We start from the raw sequence: 24,249 nt of genomic DNA on the forward strand, positions 1-24,249 counted from the left end.
ACTATAAATCCAAAGACAATGGTTACTATTGTTAAACCATGGTAACCACAAATTAACCATGTTTTTTGCTACACTAACCATAGTTTAACCATGGAATTTGTAGTAAAAATATACACAAATGGTAATCCATTTGCAAAAAAAAACAAAAAAACATGGTTACTCTACTTTTACTATAATAAAAGCATGGTTAATTTTTGTAAGGAAAAAACATGACTCATGTTCAGTATTAGGATTTTTCTATAAAGATATTGTAGTGATGTACTAATTTTGACATGTAGGCAATTTAGAAAGTATAGTTTTGTTAAATCTTGAGTCGCCTCCGCCAAACGGTTTGGATCAGAGTAATCAACGTGAGAGAGAGAATGGAGTGGACTGTGGAAGCGTACAGGTGGAGCAGAGAAGGTTCTCTGTTGTCTTCAGGGTTTCAAGTGCAGGTCAGTTTCATCTGTAAATATGCTATTGTAGTTTTGTCTTTGTTTACTTAGTTAAGCAGCAGCAGCCCATTGCTCATCAGTCATCACTCAAAATACTGTATAAAGGACATCATTATTATCTATTGTAATGTTACAGTAGTAATTTAGCAGACAAATAATCATATTTTATCATTTTAGTGGGAGCTAGGGCAGTCAACAACACAACCCTTATGAAAATTAATGATGATTTGACTATAAATCCAAAGACAATGGTTACTATTGTTAAACCATGGTTCTGCACTGAACTTCAAATCAATCTCAAAGTAAAAGGCGGTACTAAAGTCAGATTTTGTGGTGGATGTTCAAATTTGATCATCTTAATTCAAATGATCAAGGATTTTGAAAGTCTGACAGTGTTGAGCACTACTGTAAGGTTAACCTTACATGGTGTAAATGTTTGAAAATGATTAACAGTTGCAAATAAACATTCATTAGAAATTTAGAAAAGTAATCAAAAAGTAATCAAACAGTGAATAACTACTGTGTGGATGCTCATAACCTCCATTCATCTAGTCAGGATAATTAACAGCTTGGCGCATCGCCACCTGGTGAAATTACACCCAGGTGTTGCTGGGTAAAAAGTGATGATGGGAAGGAAAAGTCAGGCTGCTGAGAGGCTAATATGTGGAATAGAGTAAATTAAGACATTTAAAAGCACCTTGTTTTTAGCCATTTAGAAATAATGGAAATAACATTGTAACATTTGAGTTCAAATCAGCTTTTTGTCTTTTATAATAAGGGACTAATTCTTTAATACCTACTTTTTCCATTTTGTATTTTTACCGCTGTGATAAGATTCAACAGATTCACTTTTTGATGACCTTATGACCTCCACATTTTTATCTTCATAAATAACCACAAACCAATTTCCACCTTTCTTTGATATACGCTTCCCTTTACCACCAAATACTAGCGATTTATCAATACTAGCACAACACAGACAGAGACCTAGCATAAACTTCAACACTGGATCTACCTGACAGAATCACTACCGTCTTAAAATGTCACTGTTACAAGTCTGAACCTGTTTCTGTCAGCCATGATAGGAGAATTGCAGGTTGGCTGTATCCCACCGTGAGAGGAGGGGAGGCACTCTCTGAGATTTACCCACAGGCGGAGTTTGGTCCCCTCAGGCCAGGCCTGACGCCCCGCTGTTAGACAGCACAAGATGTTCGGAGCCCACTCTGTTACACCTCCAGAAACCCGTGTTTCGACACACCTTACATCAGCCTCTGGAACAGCAGGAACATCGCTCGCTCTGTTTTGTGTTGATTACAGCAAAAAGGGAGCAAGGGTGGGGGAATCTGATACTGAAAGCAGTTCGCTTGCCTTTCTCCCCACCGCCTCCACGTCAAGGCGCTTGAAAGCGAGGCAGAGACGAGGTGCTGTGGAGGCAGAATACTGCCGCGCGGAATCCATTCAATTATAAAGCTGATTAACTGTGTCAATTAAACCGTGATGGATGTCTGTTCATTTATTGAGCAGGGCAGAGGGAATGCCAGCCCGGTCTATAGGCAACTTCAATACATCTGTTAGGCCTGATAAAAAGTTGAGCAAGGAGGCTCTGATAAGTGCAAAGAGGTTCCCTGGTGAAATAAAGCAGGGAGATCGGTTCAGGTGGATAAATGGGGAGAGAAGCTTAAGGGACGAATCACATCCAGCATTTTGTAGGAGTCGTGGCCAGTGGTTGGAACATTAAAATGTGGAATTCAATATAATATACTATTTCAGCTTATTTATTTAAATATATCGGTTTTATAGCACTTCTTTATGTCGTGAAGAGTAATATAATATAATTAAAGTAAGTATAAGTATAAAGTAATATAAGGTCTTCTATCTCACACAATTGAACATTAAAAAAATATTGTTTTTTCAGTAAGTGTAGTTAACTAAATACACACACACACACACAAAACATATAATGTAACTATTTGTAGCTGTGGTTGTATTAATTGGTAAATCTCCCATCAACGATGTATGTAAAATAAAACTAAAAAAGAAGACTGATCTCGTGAGTGCGGATCATGATCTTTTATACTAATTAATTGATAAAACACATTCATTTATACTTGTATTAATTGTATTAATTTATCATTTTTATTTGATTTATATTTTAGCATGGGTTTCACTAAGCACTACAGCTTAATATGTTGGATCATGCATCTGCATTTATAATATAATTTTATACAAAAACTATGTATTTTATATTTTTATTTCATGTTTTCTTAATTTGTTTGTTTGTTTGTTTGTTTATTTATATATTAGTAATTATTAGTAATTTGGTTATATAAATTGACAAAATGTATTTAATGAATACAATTTTAAATCGTATATATATATAATAAATAGTAATATTAGTATTAATATTCATTTCTATTATTATTTGCTTTGGTTATATTAGTGACAACTTGTTAATTTGTCATATAAATTCACAAAATATATAATATTTATATAATATATCAATATAAAAAATACAATTTAAAGTTGTATTTAAGTGTTTTCATAGATTTGAGATTTTACCATGTTATTTGTTTATTTATTTATTTACTTTTTCCCACTTTCTCCCAGAAACTGCATTTCATGATTCAGTGAGTAATTGAGTAAGTTTGCTTCCGCTCTGGAGGGTTTTACAGGTTTACAGAGTCTTCAGCCTGTTAATCTTCTTTTTTTTTCATGCTTTTTTCAGCACCTGGAGTGCACACGTTACAGCCCCCATCGCGTCTCGGTGCGTCGACTGTCAGTTTATGATATCATAAGTCCTCTTAAACCATGACAAAGTCACTTCCCGCAGACATACTTAATGCATCGTCGATACAGAGACGCAAGAGCAATTCCTGTTTGCATGCACTCAGTCATTCACCATTGACCAGCTGTCACGAAACAAGCCCTGATGTAATGCCACTTCCTGGAGCTCGGCCACCCTCCTGCTTGCACCGTATCATGTCGTATTGACAGAGTCATCAGTCAGACGCGTTCAACAAAATATGTCAAGACATGTTGCCGATGACCCCCGCGCGGCATTAGTGATACTTTGTAGTCACGTCAGAATAATGGAGCTATATTTGGATGAAATTAACTGGACCAGGCACCTGTAGTCCTGAGAAGTGTAGATTGCATTAAGTAACAACTCCGCTGATGGCAATGAGGGTGTTTATTGCGACTCTGGTGGTTAAGAGTGTGATGAACAATTAGAAGACAGCTTAATTAGAGTGACGCAGACTGGCATAATGGTAATTGACAGCCCTGTTTTAATTGTCTGTGTGATTTTGGGCTTTGGGATAATTCTAACTGAATAATTTCCTTTGATAATCTCACTCCCGTTTAGTCCAAACAAGCCAAGCAGAGAGTGTGAGGATGTACGTAAGTGTGATCGAGATTCTAACTTCCTGTGCAGTTTTGTTCACACTAGTGAAAAGTAAATAAAAGGCTAATTAAGGGCTAGAAAAGGGTGTTTCAAAGGGAAATAGTAAATTAAACCCAATATACACAAGAATGTCGTAAAATAGAACTTCTGTCCCTTGTAGATTTTGCTTTCTGTAAATCTAAACAAAAACACTTGCTCATTAAAATTATATAATAATTTTTTTGTATTGTTATTGTATTAATTTATTGTGTTGTTAATTAAAATTATTCTAAACAGGTAAACAAATCACTAGTAACCAAACAAGGAATGTTTTCATTCTTAGATAGATAGATAGATAGATAGATAGATTATAACAGCCAATATATTAATGATAGGCATGCTAATAAGCAACTAGTTAATAGTGAGAATTAGTCCCTATACTAAAGTGTTACCATAATATTTGTATACGGTTTTAGAGGCATTATTTACTCTAAAGCACTGGTTTTATCAGATGTAATTTCTCAGCAATTTCTCCCTGAAGTTTTTAGACTATTAAAGTCATGCACATTTATTCTTGATTTGCCCTTCCGTTGACCCCACTTGGAGGTTGTACTATGATGCAGGGCGTAATGCTCAGTGTTATGGCCCATATGCACAGCTGTTACTCTACCCCAGAATTCAGGAGCTTCGGCTGAGCGATTCCTCGTAGCTTTTAGCTGTCAGTCCACAGTGCATCTAAATAGGCCTGAATACACCTCTGCAGTCTCTCGTCACAATACAGAGCCACTGGGTCTGTCCCAGCGGGGAGCGCAGACACCTCTACCACCCAACAAATCAGCACGCCACAGAGACAACCTTCACAAATCCCATTTCCCACCGACACAATTGATTAGAATAATTTTGGATGTGATTGTCTCTGGGTACTTAGCCATAAAGCTGCAAGCCACAATGAGAGAGGGCACATGAAATTATCTGGATTCATAAGGAAATCTGCTTTGTGTTAGAAACACACACACTCTCTTTCCCTGTCTCTCTCTCTCTCTCTTTGGAAGGAAGTGTCTTTCAAAATCGCGGCCATAAATTCAGCAGCTTGAAGAATGCTGATGTAGCAGGCTGCCAGCAAACACTCCCGTCTTTCCAACTGCAGAACAACCCACTGAAGCACAGATATGATTACCTTTTTAAGGAGGCGGCAGTAGGGAAGCTGCACATCTACTGAAATGTTTTCCCAGCAGTTAATTCCCTTACGCACAATGCAAGCCAAGTCAGGTTTAGGTAATTCTGTTTGCTAATAATTTTATGCTTGGAAAAAAAAAAAACTGGCATCTGGCAAAATTTGGTTAACATCAGATTACAAAGTAATACACGGGAAGAACAGGTATTTCATTCTAAAATTGACATTGATTATCACTATGCATTTTTAAATCATTTATTTAGGCAAATGTTTGGAGTGCAATACTGCATGCATTATGCTATTTTTCTATATGTGAAAGCATACACATTACAAATTTAAAATAATTGTAGGTTGACCTCATTTACCTCTTTCTGTTGTGTTCTTGATTCAATTTATCATCATCAGGTTTTTTTTTTTTCAGTCAAAAAGAGAAGGTATTTTATGCTGTGTTCTCCTTTGTTTACTGCACAGTTTGGCCATTTCAGTGGGCCATACAGTAAATTAATACTTTTATTTACAAAGGACAGGTTAAATTGATCAAAAGTGACACTAAAGACATTTGTAATGTTACAAGATTTATATTTCAAGTAGATTTTGTTTTTACTTTCTGTTCAAAGAATCAAAGATTCTTCAAAGTTTCCACAAAAATATTAAGCAGCTGTTTTCAACATTGATAATAATAAGACCTGTTTCTTGAGCACCAAATAAGCACATTAGAATGATTTATGAAGGATCATGTGACGCTGAAGACTGGAGTAATGCATTCAGCATTACATAACACATTAATATAATGTCTTTAATAAAAATAATAAATAAATTATTTGAAAGTGTTACAGAGACAACATAGCTCTGTTTTAACCAATATAATTGCTGATATTATAAATATTATGTCTGTAAACCAGATCTACAATCCAGAAGTTGACATGCTTCAAATAAAATGAAGCATCAAAATATTTTAGTTATGGCTTCTATCAGCTATTTCGACTCATTGCTGACAAATAAAAAAGTGCTAATATTGACAATATGGTAACCAATATTTTATGTGACTGTTACTGACACTTGTGTCTCTTTTTCTGTCTCTGAGCAGCGGCATCGGGTGCTGAGGATGTGGCCTTGTACGTGGGGATCGTAGCAGTGGCTCTTTGTCTGACTCTGCTGCTGATTGTGCTGGTGCTGGTCTACCGCAGGAAGAAGGAAGGTCTCGATGCAGATGTGGCCGACTCCTCCATCCTCACCACTGGCTTCCAGCCCATGGGCATCAAGCCCACCAAGCCAGGTGTGTGGGCACCGCGCAGGGCAGCCCACAGCAGTAGGCTATTGTTTCTCTACGCTATCCACCCCTCGTCACGGTGTTTCACACCCATCCTTTCATCCCAGTGCCCGTGTTCCTGTGCCACCTGTGGCAATCGCAACTCACAGTCTCGCAATTGTGTCCGTGTGTGTGCGGTGTTTACGTTAAATGGCGATAGTCATAGTTTTGTGTGTCATCTTCACAGTTGCAAACGATTGTGGTGGTTTTACTGAAATCATCTTTGAAGTCATAAGTGAGAGGAGACCTTCACTCGACCGCCTGCTACCGTGGGAAGTGATTTGGTAATAGTAGCATTAAGCTGATTTCCATTGATCCTCCCACGAAACAAATCTGCCTACTGCTGTGCACTTTTATTTTTACATATGTAAAGTGTTTAACGTGGGGGAAAAAACGAGAGCGGTTCTGAAATCGCAAAATACGGAGTTGGATTTTGGGGATTTGAACCTGAAAAAAGCCACACAGAAAGTGTAAAAACATTTCAACCGTGACTGCTAGGCGTTCTTTAAACTCTGTATGGAATTGACTGTGGCTGTTAAAGAGGAGGAGGAGGCATTGATTTATTTACGAGTGAGTTTCTCTCAGCGCCGAAGGCCCGGCTACATCCATGGATTTGTGCATTTGCACTGAATTTCAATTTGTGTTGTGCACTTTTAACCACTGTGACCTTTCGAATCGTTTTTCACTTGTTTCTCTCTCTCTGTATCTACAGAAAACTCTCATTTGCTCACCATCCAGCCCGATTTGACCAGCACCACCACAAGTTACCAGGGAACGCTGCGTTCTCGCCACGAAGTCACCGGAAAGTTCTCCGTGAGCAACGGCCCCCTCCTGGAGCCTCTTCCTAACGGCTCCCACACGCTGCACAACGGCAAACTACCCAGCGACCCCAACGACTTCATGAACCGCCTGTCCTCTCAGACGTATTTCAAAACGCTACCGAGAGACAACGTAAACACCTCTTACGGAACTTTCAATTTCCTGGGTGGTCGCCTAACCCTCCCTAACACTGGTAAGATTATATGACTGCAAACAGTACAAAATGTTTTTTGTGTTTAGTCAGGAGTGTTGTGAAAGAGCTCTGGAGCTTTGTTAAACTGCAACGTTATTATACCGACATGGCCCAAAATGGAAGGGTGAAGTGATCCAATTACACGGTAATCCAAGCAGTTTTATGTAAATCGGGACACGAGCGAATGCGAACACCTTCTAAAGAGTTTTTTTTCAAGTAACGAGGCAAAGCGGGCAAAGAACCGCTTACATTTATATACTAATGATTGTGTTATGACAATGACGACCGTTTTCCATTTTCGCGAAAATAGCTGTAATTGGGGAACGTCTTGTTTTGTCTTTCCCATTTTTGAAGGATACCTCACTGCGTCTTCTCCGAGCCGAGCCAGTGACTTAGTTGTCAGCCGTGGCACTGTAAGCCGATATGCAGCGTGCGCATTCATAGTGCCTGCAACTCTATCCACTCCAAGGACACCACCAGAGTATATTCAAACCAATTAGTCTCCTTAATCACAGACAGAGGGTTCATCAGGCTGTCACATTATGAATCACTCGTGGTCAAAGAGACAGCTCACGGGGCAGTGGCAATGAAATAACCAGGGCTCCCTCGACTAAGAACATTGGCCTTCAAAATATAATGCCTGATACCTTTTATCTGTGACTATTTTGAGGATGGTTTATGGCTTATGCTGCTTTTATGCATTCATCTTAAACACGATTATTTTAGCAAAGTTTATTGTGTATTTATTATTATTATTATTATTATTGTTGTTGTTGAGTTAGGGGTTGACTACTTGTATAATAATTATAATAGCATATAATAGTGTATTATTTTATTTTATTATTTATTTATTTATTATTTTTTGCATGTATGTTATCTTCACATTTACATTTTTCACATGTTATTTATTTTTTGAAAAACACATCTGAATTTAATAACATTTTAATTAATTATTTGAGATCCAATTCCAGTGAAGTACAGAAATTTAGATAACACTATTTAGGATTTATTATTTCTTTCTTTTACAAGGTATTTTGCAAAAGAAAAAAACAATTCTGAAAGTGCACATTGTTTAGTTTCAATTTGTGACTAATTTGAGGATGTTTTATGGCTTATGCTGCTTTTATATTTTCATCTTAAATATGATTATTTTAGACTAGACAAGTTACACAGCAAAGTTTATTGTGTAGAGTTAGGCGTTGACTCCTTATATAATTATATATTATAGTATATTTATTTTATATACTATAATACTATGTTTTATTTAATTTTTTTTTTTTTTGTATGTCATCTTCACTGTTACAAATGGCCTAGAGTAACTTATTTTTCTTTTTCTTTTCTTTTCTTTTCTTTATTTATTTATTGTAAATAATATATAAAATGTTTTTTTTAATAAATTCACATTTGAATTTACTAAAATTGAATGAATTATTTGAGATCCAATTCCTGTCAAATACAGAAGTTTAGATAAGACTATTTAGGATTTATTATTTCTTACTTTTATTAAGGTATTTTGCGAAAGAAAAAAAAACATTTTCTGAAAGTAAATTTACAATACATTTTCTGAAAGTGCACCTTGTTGAGTGTTATAGCCAACACATTGACTTATGAAACAATGTAAACTATGATTGTTTGGCTGTTTGCTGAAAAGGTAGAGACTGGATCGCTTGGAACTTTAATCGAATACCCCTGCTTTAGGCACTTCCTGTCACTGTTCACATCTCCAAGGCATAAAGTGAAAGAGTTTTGGAAAGTACACATGTTAGATGACATCTTTGACCTTGACTGTGGATTTGTATGGTGTTAACCACATTTACTTTTGTCACATAGAGGCCCGCTGTGAGCTGTGACAAAAGCAGCGTTCAGATGGAACAAATGAGCCTACCTTGTCTCTTTTGTTCCTATTTACATTAGGGATCAGCCTGCTCATCCCGCCAGAGGCCATTCCCAGAGGGAAGATTTATGAGATTTATCTCACCATTCAGAAGAAGGAAGACATGAGGTAGGTCCCTGGAACCAATCTGAGGATCTGCCTCACAAAGAAAGGATGCACAGTTTGAATCATATTTGAAAAAGGCCCGGCATCTCCACATGCTGGCGTGCATGATTGTGTGTGTGTGTGTGTGTGTGTGTGTGTGCGTGTGTGTGTGTGCAAGCCGTTTGCTCAGATTTATGACTAATGCTGGCTTGAGATATCAAAAGCTTGTGTGTATGTGTTGTCTTGTCTGTTATATGTAAATGAGCCATGGGCTGCAGAGAGGGAAATGTTCTCCTGTTTTAGATTTTCCTGTTGAAGTGAAGCACCAGGTAATGGTCTGGCTATTTTTTGCTCATGCATTCATGCGGTGTTCACGACCAGCTCCCTACTGGGCTTGAATGCAGAGTGTGAAAAGTCAGATCAGAGCACCAGAGCCCTGATTAATAGTGGAACCTCATCTTGTTAAAGGGTCTGCTCTGGACTTGACATTGGCCATCCATCCAGACCCTGTTAGTTGAATCCTGACCATGTGCTCCCCCTCTGCCTCCCTCTAGATTGCCCCTGGCTGGGTGTCAGACGTTGCTGAGTCCCGTGGTGAGCTGCGGACCGCCCGGTGTGATGCTCACCCGGCCGGTCATCCTCAGTATGGACCATTGCTCTGATGCGTGCCTGGAGAATTGGGCCATCCGTCTCAAGAAGCAGTCATATGAGGGAATGTGGGAGGTGTGTGTTTCTGTGTGTGTTTATGTCCAGCTATATAATTTTTTTTTTATAATATATTAATAAATAGTATATCATTTATTTATATATTTTATTTTTTCATTAAATATTAATTTAATATAAAACATTAAATGATTTTAAAACCTTATATATTGCCTTATATAATGATTCCATTAAAAATATTTATATTTATATACAATTATATATGAAATGACAAAGTATAAGTTAAACAGTACTAAAACTATATATATATATATATGTGTGTGTGTGTGTGTGTGTGTTAATATACTTTATTTTTGATTTTTGAATTATTATGTATTCTTTCTTTTAGGGAAAATTGCAATTAAAATCCGCATGGCTCAAAAATCTGAATGGCCTTAATACATATAAAATTGCATGTAAAGCGATTATTTAATATAATTTACATAAATGTATTAAAAAAATTACTACCATCGTATTGACTTGAAATCTTGACAAATGTACTTGACAAATTTGGTATTTTTACAGTAATTAGTTTTCTATAAATTGCTTTACAGTAGGGAATTGAAATGTGGGGGATAAATGTATTTGAATATACAGGAATATAATATCATAATGCAAAAAAAAATCAAAAAATTACTTAGGATAGGAATCATTGTCTTTATGCAAAATGTAGTTTTAATTGATTTTGATCGATTTTGGGGTGAACATTTCTTGAAAGTTTTTGCCAGATTTACGTACTTGAGTACAAGTTTCTCCTGTGAAGCCATAAATTCCATCAGCCCAATTTATCGTCAATGTGACGATAAATAAAGATTATGTTTTATATGATTGTGCCTCATTTTAATTAGCTTTGAACTGTATGCAGGTGGAATTCATGCTGTACGTTCACCTTTCTTGCCCTTTCCCATCTCTTTCTCTCCCATCATCCTGCTACTGAATTGAATATCTTATGGAGGCAAATGGGCTGTATCGTCATAATCATTTCAAATAGCCTCTCAGACAATAAAGCCCTGAAGTGTCTCCATCAGCGTACTCCTCATTTCACCTATCTCTCATACCTTCACATTTAATCTCCATTTAATTGTATGGATCTTTTCCTCATTCCATCCGATGGCCATCAGCACCCACCTTTAAACTGAGCCGGGGTGAGTCCTTCATTACGCCTGATGGCTTTTCCAAATCTGCTTTGAACCGCATCGGGTCGGTGCGAGATACATCAGGCACAAAGACAAGGAAGAGGAGGAACCTAGGGAGGAAGGGCGGAGGAAGAGAGTGAAGGTCTTCTTTCATGTTTGATACTGTGCATAAATTATTCAGGCTCCTTGGTGTGGCAGCAATGGGGCGGCAGTAGAATGAATAGGCCTGTCTTAGATCGAGGGTAGAGCAGCACTTTTAATCATCCCCTGCCCCAAATATAGCCCATCGGCGGCAGGTCGCCATTCTTGGCCAGGTACAGCAGACAAAAGAGGGAAAAAACACAAGGAAGTTTGTCCTGGAAGGAGCCTTGGCAGGCAGACTCGCAGCAATTAATTTCTCCAGAGGACGCAGATCAGCAAAACGCGAGCAGAAGAGAATGAAATATAGTCTGTGTCGTTATCGAACCGCGGGAGGATTTTTTTTTCTGAGTCATTTAAAAAAAAAAAATGATAATGGAAAAAAAAAAAACAGACTTCATTGTGGTCAAATGGAAAACGGCTAGTGCCAATACTAATTTCACTGATGAAGATAGTGGCTTATTTTATTGATTGCTGGATGTAATTTCCTGGCCTGGATCCCGAGGTGCATGACAGTAGGGCCGCCTCTCTGTATTTGATTAGATAATGGTGTGAGCGGGAGAAAAGGAGAGAGACGGTGTGCGAGGAATCTTTCTGATGAGCTTCCTGCAGAAAGTTCTGTCGCCACATATCCCACTTGGCTTTTCTCTAATTAAAGCCACTCTGGGGAGCTATTATGTGATTGTATCTGACCAGAGACGGTGAGAAAACGGGATGTTTCCTCACAATAGCCTTGGCCTTTGCTAGAGTCACGTTTTCTGACAGAATGCCTTTTCTCCTGATTTTAGTACATTTTTCTTTGCATTAGCCTATACGAGGCACACTTGAAGGCATCTCTGATGTCTGTCAGGATTCTTACATCCAATTAAAGTAATTATCTTGCCATGCCCTGACGAGCTCCATATTGCGTATGGCAACCTGTTAATTAGTTTATTCTCCTGGTTATTAGTAGAGAAGCACCTCAAACTGTCAAACTCACTAATTGATTAACACAAAACTGTGGGGTGCAAAATTATGTAAGATTGGTTGTGGCTTTGCAATGGATGAAGTAATGGATATGGCTTAAAATTAGGGGGGGGGCTAATTATTAAGGGTCTTACTTAATGATTTGAAATTTGAACAAACCCCCAAACTTAAGTATGAAACTTATCCCATACTGAACATGAACAATACTTTAAATAATACAGATTTTTGAGGAGAAAGTTAAATTAAAATTAGGATCAGTTGGGGTCATGATTGATTGATTTATTATTTAGTTCCCTTTCAGTCGGTCACTCTCGACGTCACGTCGGATGACCAACGAAATTGGGATCTCGCTTAGAGAGACCAATCTACTTCGAGTGTAAACTAAACGAGCCAATGCACATTGGCATGCGATTATTGCATCCAGCTGCCGCTGATCACAGCGTGAGTATAAGTAGGCAGCAGATGCAGCGCATATTCAGCTTTTCGCTGAGGAGCCGAGCGATCACATCGTTCTGCTCCTGACTACTCTACTGAGACAAGAAGACTGAACGAGTTCAGCACGCTCTTGGAGAGCTCTTCGTGTTGGCGGTACGGCACTTCAGCGGTGGTGGTTTCCCGTGTCGAGTGGGTTGCACACACCAGGCTGCACTACCCCCTGTTTGTGTTGCAGATGATCATCTCCCCTGTGCGCCTCAGCACACTAAAAGAGCTTTTTCCCAATGTGCATTGGCTCGTTTAGTTTACACTCGAAGTAGATTGGTCTCTCTAAGCGAGATCCCAATTTCGTCGGTCATCCGACGTGACGTCTCCGTTCCCTCCTTCAGGGAACGAGGGTTACCATACGTAACCGAGACGTTATCTTTTTTTTTGAAGAAATTATTTATGTATCATTTTTTAGTTGATTAAGACATTATTCAGCAAAGATGCATTAAATTGATCAAACGTGACAGTAAATACATTTATAATGTTATAAAAATGTTCTGTTCTTTTGAACCTTCTGTTAATCAAACAATCCTTAATAAGAAGATATGTTTCTTGATCACCAAATCAGCATGTTAGAACGATTTCTGAAGGATCATGTGGCACCGAAGACTGGAGTAATGATGCTGGAAATTCAGCTTTGCCATCACAGAAATAAATTACATTTACTTTATTACAAATTACATTTTATATATATATATATATATATGAAGAGTTTGGTTCCAAAATGCGATAAATGCCTTTTTTTTTTTTTTTTAATTGAGTTCCCCCCCAAAATCTGTATTGCAGCCTATCTGGTCAGTATAGAAAAGTACATTTTTTAATTTTACGCAAAATGCGATATCCACCATGTTATTCTGTCATGTTTTCTCCCTATCTTTCCAAACCACGACAAACGCCAGTCTCCCTTCTCTGCAGAATGCAATACATCCGCTCAACCAATCACAGCGCACCATTCCATGCATTGTAAACTGTAACTGACAAGCTACACAATATCGTGTTCATAATCGCAGATGAATCGCCTTCAAGTATGAATGCGATATTGCGTAGCTTGTCAGTGATCTACGACTCTGTGTATTAAATGCCACTCCATCTGAAAGCACGTGATGGAGATTTACTAATCGCAGAACCGGCTTTACTGACGAGATGCGCATGAACGAAGTACAGAAGGGGCTAAACCATTTAAAATTTTATATACCATACACAAATTTGAGAAAAGTCTAAAATTATCAAAGCTCAAAAAATTTTATTTCTCCAAAACCCTACAGTGGTGATATTGGTTAGGCTTTTAGTCTAGAGTTTTTAAGGTCTGTTTATAAAGAGATTTATCGTGTAGCCCTAAAAAATGAATAATTTTGACGGCATTGATGACTTTTTTCTGGTTTCTGCGGTGGGGAAGAAACGTAAGCTATTAATAAGATTAGTGTTTGTTATAGAAAAACAAGTTATGCTCAGACTCAAGAGTGCAGAGCCTCGATCATAACATTATAACAGGCACCTTCCGAGTAGAGACCTGCACTTTCGCGGGACCCAACGCAACAAAGTGCGGCGCGGGACAACACATGATGGGCGAGTGCGTGTGCGGGCGGGGTTCATTTAGCCGGCCCTGGCTCGGTTGGAAGAGGTGGGCCAGAGCGCGGTTCAGTTGGTCTCGGGCGCGGTGCGCATGTAGTGTCGAAGCGCAGAACTTCTGATACGTACATCATGATTGCGTCAACATTTCTGAGTGGCAAAAGCGATAGATCTGTAAAGCAATATGTTGTGAGAGAGCCGTGTGTTACCGCGTCCCAAACGACTCAAAATAATAAACCACAAAACGATGCACTCCACTATGCTGAGCGAGAGCGCTTCTCTGCTGTCTTCACTAAGTTGTGAGCGCTTCATGTGAGCTCTGCTGCTGCAGTCTTAGGTCCACACCATATGCTCTCATTGGTTGAGACGTGTGATGACGCTCATCCCAAGCCAGTAACCTACTGATCAACATCCCAAGTGGTTTTCATCTTGCCACTTTCTGGATTTATAGCATTTTGGAACCAAACTCTTCATATATTTATATTTATTTATTTATATATTATGTATAACAGTTATTTTAAATTATAATAATATTTCACAATATTGTATTTTTTTGTTGCATTTTTGATCAAATAAATGCAACCTTGGTGAGCATAAAAGACTCAAAAACATTTAATAAATCCCCAGACTTTTGAATAATATTGTACATTGAAGCAGCAACCTAAGACATATCTAGGGATCAGAATATCACAGAGACCTGAGCCAGTAAAGTCACCTAAAAATACATAGAAACACCTAGCTTTGTGGCAGAGACTTTTTCAACTGGCAGCTACACAAATTTTATTTAGAAAATGCAGAAATACCCTTTACAATCCACAAAAAAATTAATTAAATGCATGAAAAGTATTCATTCATTCATTCAATTGTATTTTTTATTAATTTATATTAATTTTAATTGCTCCTATTCCTGTATTTAACTTTTGGTATTTTCACATAAGAAGTAAATCTGAGCTGTAGAAATTTCAGAAGATTTATTCCCTGCTTGTAAGCAGAAGAACAGAAAGCCCTGATCAGGATGAACTCCTGCTATTAGTGTCTCATTAGAGCACAGAACACAGCTCATTATGCAGATCTTTCAGTTTCTTCTCAGCCAGATCGCTTCACTGTATCTAAAATCTGACACGGAACATCCTCAGGGCAAGAGCTGACCATCTCTCCAATAACTCCACTGACACAGCCGCTCTCTGCCTTCCCCTCTGATCCCTGTGTCATTGTCTCATTGGCACCTCAGGATGTACTTCAGCTTGGTGAGGAAGTGGTATCGGAGCCGTACTACTGCCAGCTGGAGGCGGAGACGTGCCGGGTCTTCACTGAGCAGCTGGGCCGCTTTGCTCTGGTCGGGGAGTCCCTCAGCATGGCTGCTTCTAAACGCTTAAAACTGCTGCTGTTTGCTCCCGCCTACTGCTCTACACTGGAGTACAACATCCGCGTCTACTGTATGGACGACACACAGGACCTGCTAAAGGTGAGGCCTTTGATTCAGAATATACAGTAGCTATACTTATACCAATTACCCAGCCAACAAAAATATGCTGTATGTTTTGCTAATGTTGCCATTAGGTTTCTTGGTTTTGTTACTGTTAAGGAAACATTCCATTTTATCATTTTGCAAACATTATGGGAATGTTAATATTAGATGTTCTCTGAACATTCACAAACAAGCATATTTGAAAAATGTTACACGAATGTCCAACAAAAAAAAGTTTCTGAAAAAACATTCCATGAAAGATGCATAAATGACTTTTTTTGTGCTAACGTTTTAAGAAACAGATAACTTTGAACGAGCATTCCATTTATGTTACTGGAAGAACGTTTGTTCATATCTTTGAGAGAACCTTGCCAATACATTATGAGAATGTTTACCTAGTTTTGTCTTCTCTCTCGCTCAATGCCAGTCCTCTTGAACCCTGCTGAAAGAACAAACTTAGACCAGTTTGAAAGGAGTAGTTCACCCAGTTTACTCATTTACTCACCCTCATGTTGTTTCTTTCTTTTGTGGAACACCAAAGGAGAAAATTAGAGGATGTTTTTAATGTCAATTTAATGGTTTCATGGAAAAGAGCATGAAAAGAGTCTATGAATGTTTTGTTTTATGTGAAAGAAAGAGTCAGACGTGTTCAGAACAATTTGTAAATTGTATGATGACAGAATTTTCATTGTTGGGAGAACTATCCATTTAATTGCTGGTTAACCAAAGATGTCTTGCTGTTTAAGCTAGAAAAATAAATAATGACAATAAAATAAGATGAAATAAAATAAAATAAAATAAAATGCTGATCACTAGTCATGCATTTTTCTTTTTCTTTTTTATCTGTTCCTTTTTCTTTTTTTCTTCTTTCATCAGACAATCAAATTTTTTTTTTTTCAGTTCCTTCTGGCTTACACTTATTTTTCTTTCGCTCCCGCTCCTAAAAGATCAGGAATAATCAAGAGCCAATGCCAAAGCAGCCTCCCTCGAGGAGCACGTCTGAGCAGACTGTTAAGATTTCATTTGCATGCTTAATTAGTAAATGAAAAGGAGAGACTCTCTGGCCGTGGCCCCTGAGCTCCGCTCGGCTCTCACTGTCAAAGTAAGAGGGTCCGTTCCCTGCTCTGCCCACTCCAGCCTCTGAGAGCCTGCCAGAAAAGATGACCTGCCCTACCCAAAGCTGCCTGCTGGGCCCCACTAGGGTGGGCTGTCGGGGGGAAAGAGATTACGAAAGAGATGCCAGGAATTTGCCCGGTTTGTTTAAAATGAACTCTTAGCCATGCAAAGATGAGAAGTGCTCCAGTGTATGATGGATGTGAGCACCTCCCCTCCAATTCTCTCCAAAGGGTTCATGAGAAGGCTGACTGTTCTGTCGTTTTAAAGTGAAGTGTTGAAGTGGTGATCCCCCCAAAAAAGCCCTGTCCCTATTTATTTTTTTATTTTACAGCAGTTGCTGTTATTTAGAGATTGAAGGTGTGGATGTGTGATGTGCTTTTATCTATAGCTCGGGTGTTGAGCTTCTAATATAGGTGATTTTTTAACCCATGACCTCGTTTCATACTAACCTTGCCTTTGATCAGGAGTGGGCCGCTCCAGGGGAATCTTCATACGTGGACAGACTCAGTCATGCAATGCTCTCGTGTGGTGCTGCTTTCTATGAATCCACCCTATCTGCATTTTTCACTCCCCTCAAATGCACAGACTGCTGCAGTGAGCCACAATGGCCTTATAAGATATGCAGTTTTTCACTCTGTGGTTTAGCGGGGAGTCGAGTGGACTGTATGCTGATCTTTGTCAGTATAAAAAGGGAGAGTTTTTGTTCCAAAGGCCAGAAACATACTGTATTCAAGTACATGAATGCGGATGCTTCTGCAATATCATGTTAAACCTGGAAATGTGCATTTTTAAATATGTAAAAATGCATATTCTGCTCTGTACTTCTAAACAATCATGGTGTTTTGAGTTGCTGCACAAATTAATCTTTTTAATTTGATTTTTGAGTTGCTTTGGATAACAGCTAATTTGCTGAATGAATTAATGTAAAGAAAAAATCTAGTTTGCTCCAATTGTAAATATAAAGTTTTAATAAGCATTAAAATTCTATGAGAATAGGAAAGTCCACACTACAAATCCAAAGTTCTGTCATGAATCTCTAGATAGCGCAGGCCGATAGGTTCTACCTCAGTCTGACATAATGACACAATTATTCACATGGTGCAGCTGATTGGTTCATTTTCGAGTCAGCAGCCAATGAGCTTGCTGCTCAACATTCAAATACTCGGCTAGTGCTTGCTGTAGCAGGTGCAGCACGCTTCAGAAACCCTCCACCTTCCCCAGCTCCACCTGTATACATCTCTACTACGGGGTGATTTCATGTCTGTTATATATGGGGGTTATTTCATATGTTATATGTGCAGCAGCAGCAGTATTTCCTACATGCTCGCAGCAGCATGTCTGTGGATGTATTGGCAGAAGCAAGTCTAGCAGATCTATTCCACCAAGACCAAACACAGCCAAGACTAAACTCTCCGAGAGTTGTCATGACATAATTATAATAATAACGACAGAAGAATAGTATCGTTGGAATCACTTCTTTGGCAAATTGTTCTGAAGCAATGATTTATAAAACTCCTCATTCAGGAATCATGAACAACTGGAAATCTCATGATCAAATCATGTTAAATCATCAATCAAAAAGTTTGGGACCCTGCTTCTCGATACAACAGCACAGTTTGTCATTATATTCTACAATGTTTTAAATCCTTACTCATTGCACGCTGCATTCTTAGCTCTGTCGCAGGGGTCACTATATTGGATATTAGCTTGACTGCTGTTATTAATAAGTTTTTTGTTGTTGTTTTTTTTGTGCTTGCTGTAGCGGGTGCAGCACGCTTCAGAAACCCTCCACCTTCCCCAGCTCCACCTGTATACATCTCTACTACGGGGTGATTTCATGTCTGTTATATATGGGGGTTATTTCATATGTTATATGTGCAGCAGCAGCAGTATTTCCTACATGCTCGCAGCAGCATGTCTGTGGATGTATTGGCAGAAGCAAGTCTAGCAGATCTATTCCACCAAGACCAAACACAGCCAAGACTAAACTCTCCGAGAGTTGTCATGACATAATTATAATAATAACGACAGAAGAATAGTATCGTTGGAATCACTTCTTTGGCAAATTGTTCTGAAGCAATGATTTATAAAACTCCTCATTCAGGAATCATGAACAACTGGAAATCTCATGATCAAATCATGTTAAATCATCAATCAAAAAGTTTGGGACCCTGCTTCTCGATACAACAGCACAGTTTGTCATTATATTCTACAATGTTTTAAATCCTTACTCATTGCACGCTGCATTCTTAGCTCTGTCGCAGGGGTCACTATATTGGATATTAGCTTGACTGCTGTTATTAATAAGTTTTTTGTTGTTGTTTTTTTTACTGCCGCATTGATGCAAGAATGCTTGTAAAGTAATGTGTTTGCAGTCTTGCAATGCATTGGCCAAGCATTTGTGAACTCGTGTAGAGTATGTTTGTGGTCTAACAGGTGTTTCACCCCCTGAGAACCACATCTGAGTCCCTGATTGACTTTCCTTCAAAGATGTAAGGCTGATTTATTGTGATGGAATTATTATGCTAATTGTTGCTGATAACAGAAGAGGATTTCGGAATTAGCATAGCATTAGAAGCGTCGGTCATGACAAAGATGCATTGTTATTTTTTTATGCATCTTTCTCCACTATTATCTTGGGTGAATATTAATTGCATTTTGATTGCCGCAGGGCTACTACATTACTTCGAGAAACGGTAATGCACCACAAATGAAAGGGATACCGCTATTATTTTTAGTGGTTGTCTCTCAGAACTTGCTACACTATACAAATACTTTTTCTCCTTTCCGATTTCTTTCCTATTCATTCTTTCTTTCTCAGTCATAAGCTTTGCTTGTGCCTAAAACAACAGAAATATTTAATCTCCCAATTAAGCCACATTAAAACAATGTAATTGTCTTTAATCACGAGTATGATATTTGGGAGTCAGTGACATATCAGCAGAGATGCTTTCAATATGTTTGTGAGTCTTATGGGACCAATTAGATAAATATTTAATGTACTATACAGCTGCCTGTTTCAGAACTGCTTCCACTGCTGGTTTTACTGTAGCTGGACACATCATAGCTGCCACCCTTCCTAAAGCTCAACTACAGAACCTGTGAGAGACACTTGCTTTGATGTGGTTAATTATTGTGCTTGCTTACCTGCATGACCTCCAAATATAAACCTGACCTTATTAGGCCATGCTGACCTTATTTGAGCCTCAGTGTTGGACCGCACAAACCGCTACGCCAAGGCTGTGTCCGAAATCGCCCCCTATACCCTCATTCACTATTCCCTACATTAGGTCACTAATTCAGTTCACTAGAAGGAGTGAATGAAAACGAGTAGTGAATTCGGACACTGAGTGCACCGGAAGGAATGCCGCTCTGACCCTTTCATTCTTGATGTGATCTCACCATAGTATTTGACCTTTCAACAAAGCAAGATTGGCAGTGTCTGCATCCACTGCATTAAGATCCAGATTATAGTGCACTAACATGTTGCAAAAAGGTTTGAAGCACCAGCAGAGGAACGTTTTGGGTTCACTTGTTTATCTGGCTTGTCACTAGGCAGTGGATTGTAAAATATCCTCTCATTTCAGAGATGAATGAACGATGACCTTTGGTGCCTCTTTCCAAATGTTGTTCACATTTAATCAAGACCCGTGTGATATTCTCTTCTCCCTCCAGACCTTTCAACCCAGCAGCCAAATGTCTGAGGAGCCACGTCTGGTGTTTTCTATCTGCTGACTGGGCTAGAAACAAATAGAGAGAGAGGAGAGCAAGCGTTCTCATATTTGACCTTTCGTCTAACGTCTGAGCTTAATTTGCACGTATGTGTGTGCATTCACGCTGTCGGGCGGAGAAACCAAAAATGGTGCACGGCTTTGATCACTGACGTAACATTTAACGAGACAGTCGGCTTTATCAACCGACGACGCGAGAGAACGAGACAAAACAAAGCCTGTATGTTGCTCTGATTTGTCAAATTCGTTTCTCTGGAATGCTTGTTTGGAAAGCTACTTGTACGTCGCTCGGGTTTTTAGTTTTTAATCAGAGAGAGGGGGGGGCAAGGGAGAGAAATATCTGAGGTGTTGGGTGGGAAGGAGAAAAATAACCTCATTACTAGCTGGAGAAAACTCACAGACATATGTCTAGATGATTTACATCTGTGAAATGTTTGCCTCTATCATTCAGATCTCTGACTTTTCTGACTTGCTCATCAGTTCAGAAAGTGCAAGGTCTGTTTTCTCACGGCTGAGAAGTCGCGGAAGACGCCATGCGGAAATTAGTCTATGTCAGTCACTTTGTTATGCTCTCATATTTTTATGCGCTGTGAGACAGTTGAGATTAAGTTGTAAAACAGACTAAAAGTAATCTCTATTACTGCGGATCTATACTGTCATTAAAATCAAAGCCTTTTTATTTAGTTCACTGATTTAAGATGTTGCGTAACAAACTTGTCTCGGTGGTTCTTAATTTATGGCGTGCTCATTTTGATTTTATACGGTATGATGGTTATTTCTTGTACCTTATTACTGGCAAGCCGGTCGGGACAAAATGGATAGAGCCCACTCTGCATTCATGTTTAATAGCTTTTTATTTGAATAGCTCTGAGATAGATTTACTAGAAGGAATTTATTAAGGCATTTCTCATACTTAGGGGCTGGGACTTCAACAAACCCGTAACGAAAATACTAAACTTGGCCACCCTAACAACTATCCAGAACACCCTAGCAACCTCACAACAAAATGCAAAAACCATGACATTTTGAAATCAATCTTCTGAGGGTTGACATTAAGTGTTTTATCTTAATGGAAGTTTGGGTCACTGTGAACTTTGTAAACACATTGCCCTTTTGCCTGAATGGTTTTTAAATGTTTAGCTTGTGTGTGTTTGGCAGAGGAGCGTTTGTGGCGTGTGAGTTGTAGCAAAGCATCTAACCTCCTTCTGTCAAAGACGGCGAGGGGAGATAAACTATAGAAGAGTCTCTTGTATTCCCAAATGGAGTGCAGCAGTAGTCCGTCAGAGCCCCCCGCTCAGCACACCACAGGAGCTGTCCAGGCTTGTGAGGATGAAGGGTCTGTGGGCTCCGGAGGACTGTGGCCATGCTTCCCATAATCCTGTTATCTGTCTCTCTAAAGCTTACCACTCTTCTGACCCGAAGACACCAGTGTTAAGCTGCCTCTGTCTCCTCTCGGTTCGTTTTTTGTATTATATCGCTCGCTTACTCGTTCTCTTTTTCACCCTCTCTTGCTCCAGTTCTTAGTTTTCCAGTGGGTAAGAAAAAGACAGAGGGTGGGCTTCATCCTAGTTTTTTTTTTTTTTTTTTAATCTAAAGTCACTGTCAAAGAATAGAAAATATTTTTTCCCAAGTATTTTATATGGCTAAGTCATCACCATCTTGTCTTCATCCATGAAAACTTCACATTGTCTCCCCCTTGTATATACTTTAAAAGACTCTTTACAAAAATACAGTGGTGGCCACTTTCTGCCAAAATGGTGTAGTTACTACAGTTCTAGTCAAGGGTGTCATGCACATATTTTTTGAAGGGGAACAAGTGGCATTTCTGGCTCTCTTGGTGCCCCATGCAGGCAAGAAAAGACATGACCAAAAATGTAGTTATTTTTTTTGTGCTAGGGGAGTTCAAATCACAATAATAGATTTATCTTGCTGTGGTTTTTTGTTTATTATTTTAAACCATATATTGTAATTACAAATAAGTTTAAATAAAAAAGTGATATGTATGTGTGTGTATATATATATATATATATGTAATTTGTAATAAAGTAAATGTAATTTATTTCTGTGATGGCGAAGCTGATATACAATATGACACAATATATATATATATATATATATATATATATATACACACACACAATATATATATATAACTATATCTATATTAATTTGTTATTATTTTTATTGGATCAAAAATACTACTGTAAAGCAGATTAATTAATATAGGATCTCCTTTTGTATAAAACGCTCAAAAATTATTATTTTTATTATTATATTTTTACTGTGTAAAAATATCTATATTGTATGGTATATTGTTTTTAAAGTGTATTTTGCATGCAATTAAGTGGTTTTTCATTGAAAGAAGTCATGTTTGGATTGTTTTAATGAAATTCTGTGACAATTTATTAACAAGACAATAGGGTGTAAACAGGGCCAATATTCGCTCAGCCTGAGACATATGTTGAAAGCAAACACACAAATGGCAAGCTCAGTTCTTGGCTGAGATGCAGCAGCGGCGGGCCAAGACTGACATGTTTCCTCTCATCATTTCGAGCTGGCCTTGTTAATATACGTAGGGTGGACAGGCTGGACTGTGTCTGCATTGGTATGCATGCTCTTAGTTATTCATAATGGGATAATTGGCGTGCTCTTCTGTGTCTCCCATTACTAGGGAGCTAGATGTGCTGATAGGTCAGAATGAGGATCAAAGTCCATAAGCAGCTATTTGCAATGCTAATTTCCTCCCATAGAGTGATTGTATTTAAGAGAACAACGTAAAATGAGATGCTTGTAGCCTAAATAAAGTGTCTTTTGTCGTGAAGGAGAGATTATATTCCTCTTCTGATTGGAGTGCGCTTAGTCATTGACTGACATATGACCTAATGGCATGAGATAAATCTTGACCTCTAACCTATTCAGTTCTCTTAAAATTCACCTCAGTGGTTGGGCTGAAGAATCATGAAAAGATGTCAATGTCTCTATCTTTGCTGTGCTAATCGAGAAAGACTGTAGCTTGACTTTCCGACTCTGATAGTAAAAATGTTTAAAACTACTTTCATTATCTCCCATGAAACCACTTGGGGTCTTTAAAAAGATAAAAGAGTGTTTTATGCCAGAGACCAGAGACAAAACTCATGTGTAGAATTTTTAGTTTTAGCTTAGTTTGTTATATAAAGATACTTCGTTCTGGCCTCATTCTAAGACATAATGCATTGAGACAAGCTCAAAATAAGTACAATTTGATCAATTATAGGTAGATAGATAGATTATAGTGTATAGATAGTATTGTGTTTAGTTTAGTTTAGTTTAGTTTGGTTTAGTTTCCTCAAAGGCAATTGCCATAAGTTAGAAATTGTCTCCTTGTAAGAAACAGTGGGAAGCTCACTTGCTTTTGAAACTGTAGTTAAGCGGATAATATGGTACTTGTACAACAGGTATTGCAAATGAATAATTAACAGGTTCTATACCGTTTTAATTGAAACTGGGCCTGCCGATACTGGTTAAAGAGTGCAGAAAATTGAATCGTCCATGTGCAGATAAAAATCACTGAGATTCTCCATCTTAATTAGAGGCGCTCTCAAACGCAATTCATGTGCATCCACATTCACACAGAAAAGAATCAAACATATGGTAATTACCGCACCCCCCATC

General features: G+C 38.3%; 1 protein-coding gene across 1 annotated transcript in view; it reads left to right on the forward strand.

The window, feature by feature from the left end:
* The window catches only part of LOC107750348 (netrin receptor UNC5A-like), a 191,204-nt gene that overhangs the window by 154,202 nt on the left and 12,753 nt on the right, over positions 1-24,249 (forward strand). Inside the window, exons 7-11 of the mRNA XM_016565694.1 lie at positions 6,078-6,299; positions 7,012-7,311; positions 9,226-9,313; positions 9,844-10,012; positions 15,515-15,748. Of these exons, the coding sequence (XP_016421180.1) occupies positions 6,078-6,299; positions 7,012-7,311; positions 9,226-9,313; positions 9,844-10,012; positions 15,515-15,748 (1,013 nt within the window). The remainder of the gene's footprint in view (positions 1-6,077; positions 6,300-7,011; positions 7,312-9,225; positions 9,314-9,843; positions 10,013-15,514; positions 15,749-24,249) is intronic.

Source organism: Sinocyclocheilus rhinocerous, unplaced genomic scaffold, assembly GCF_001515625.1.
Source record: "Sinocyclocheilus rhinocerous isolate Xijiao unplaced genomic scaffold, SAMN03320098_v1.1 scaffold1053, whole genome shotgun sequence".
In the NCBI taxonomy this organism is placed as follows: Eukaryota; Metazoa; Chordata; class Actinopteri; order Cypriniformes; family Cyprinidae; genus Sinocyclocheilus; species Sinocyclocheilus rhinocerous.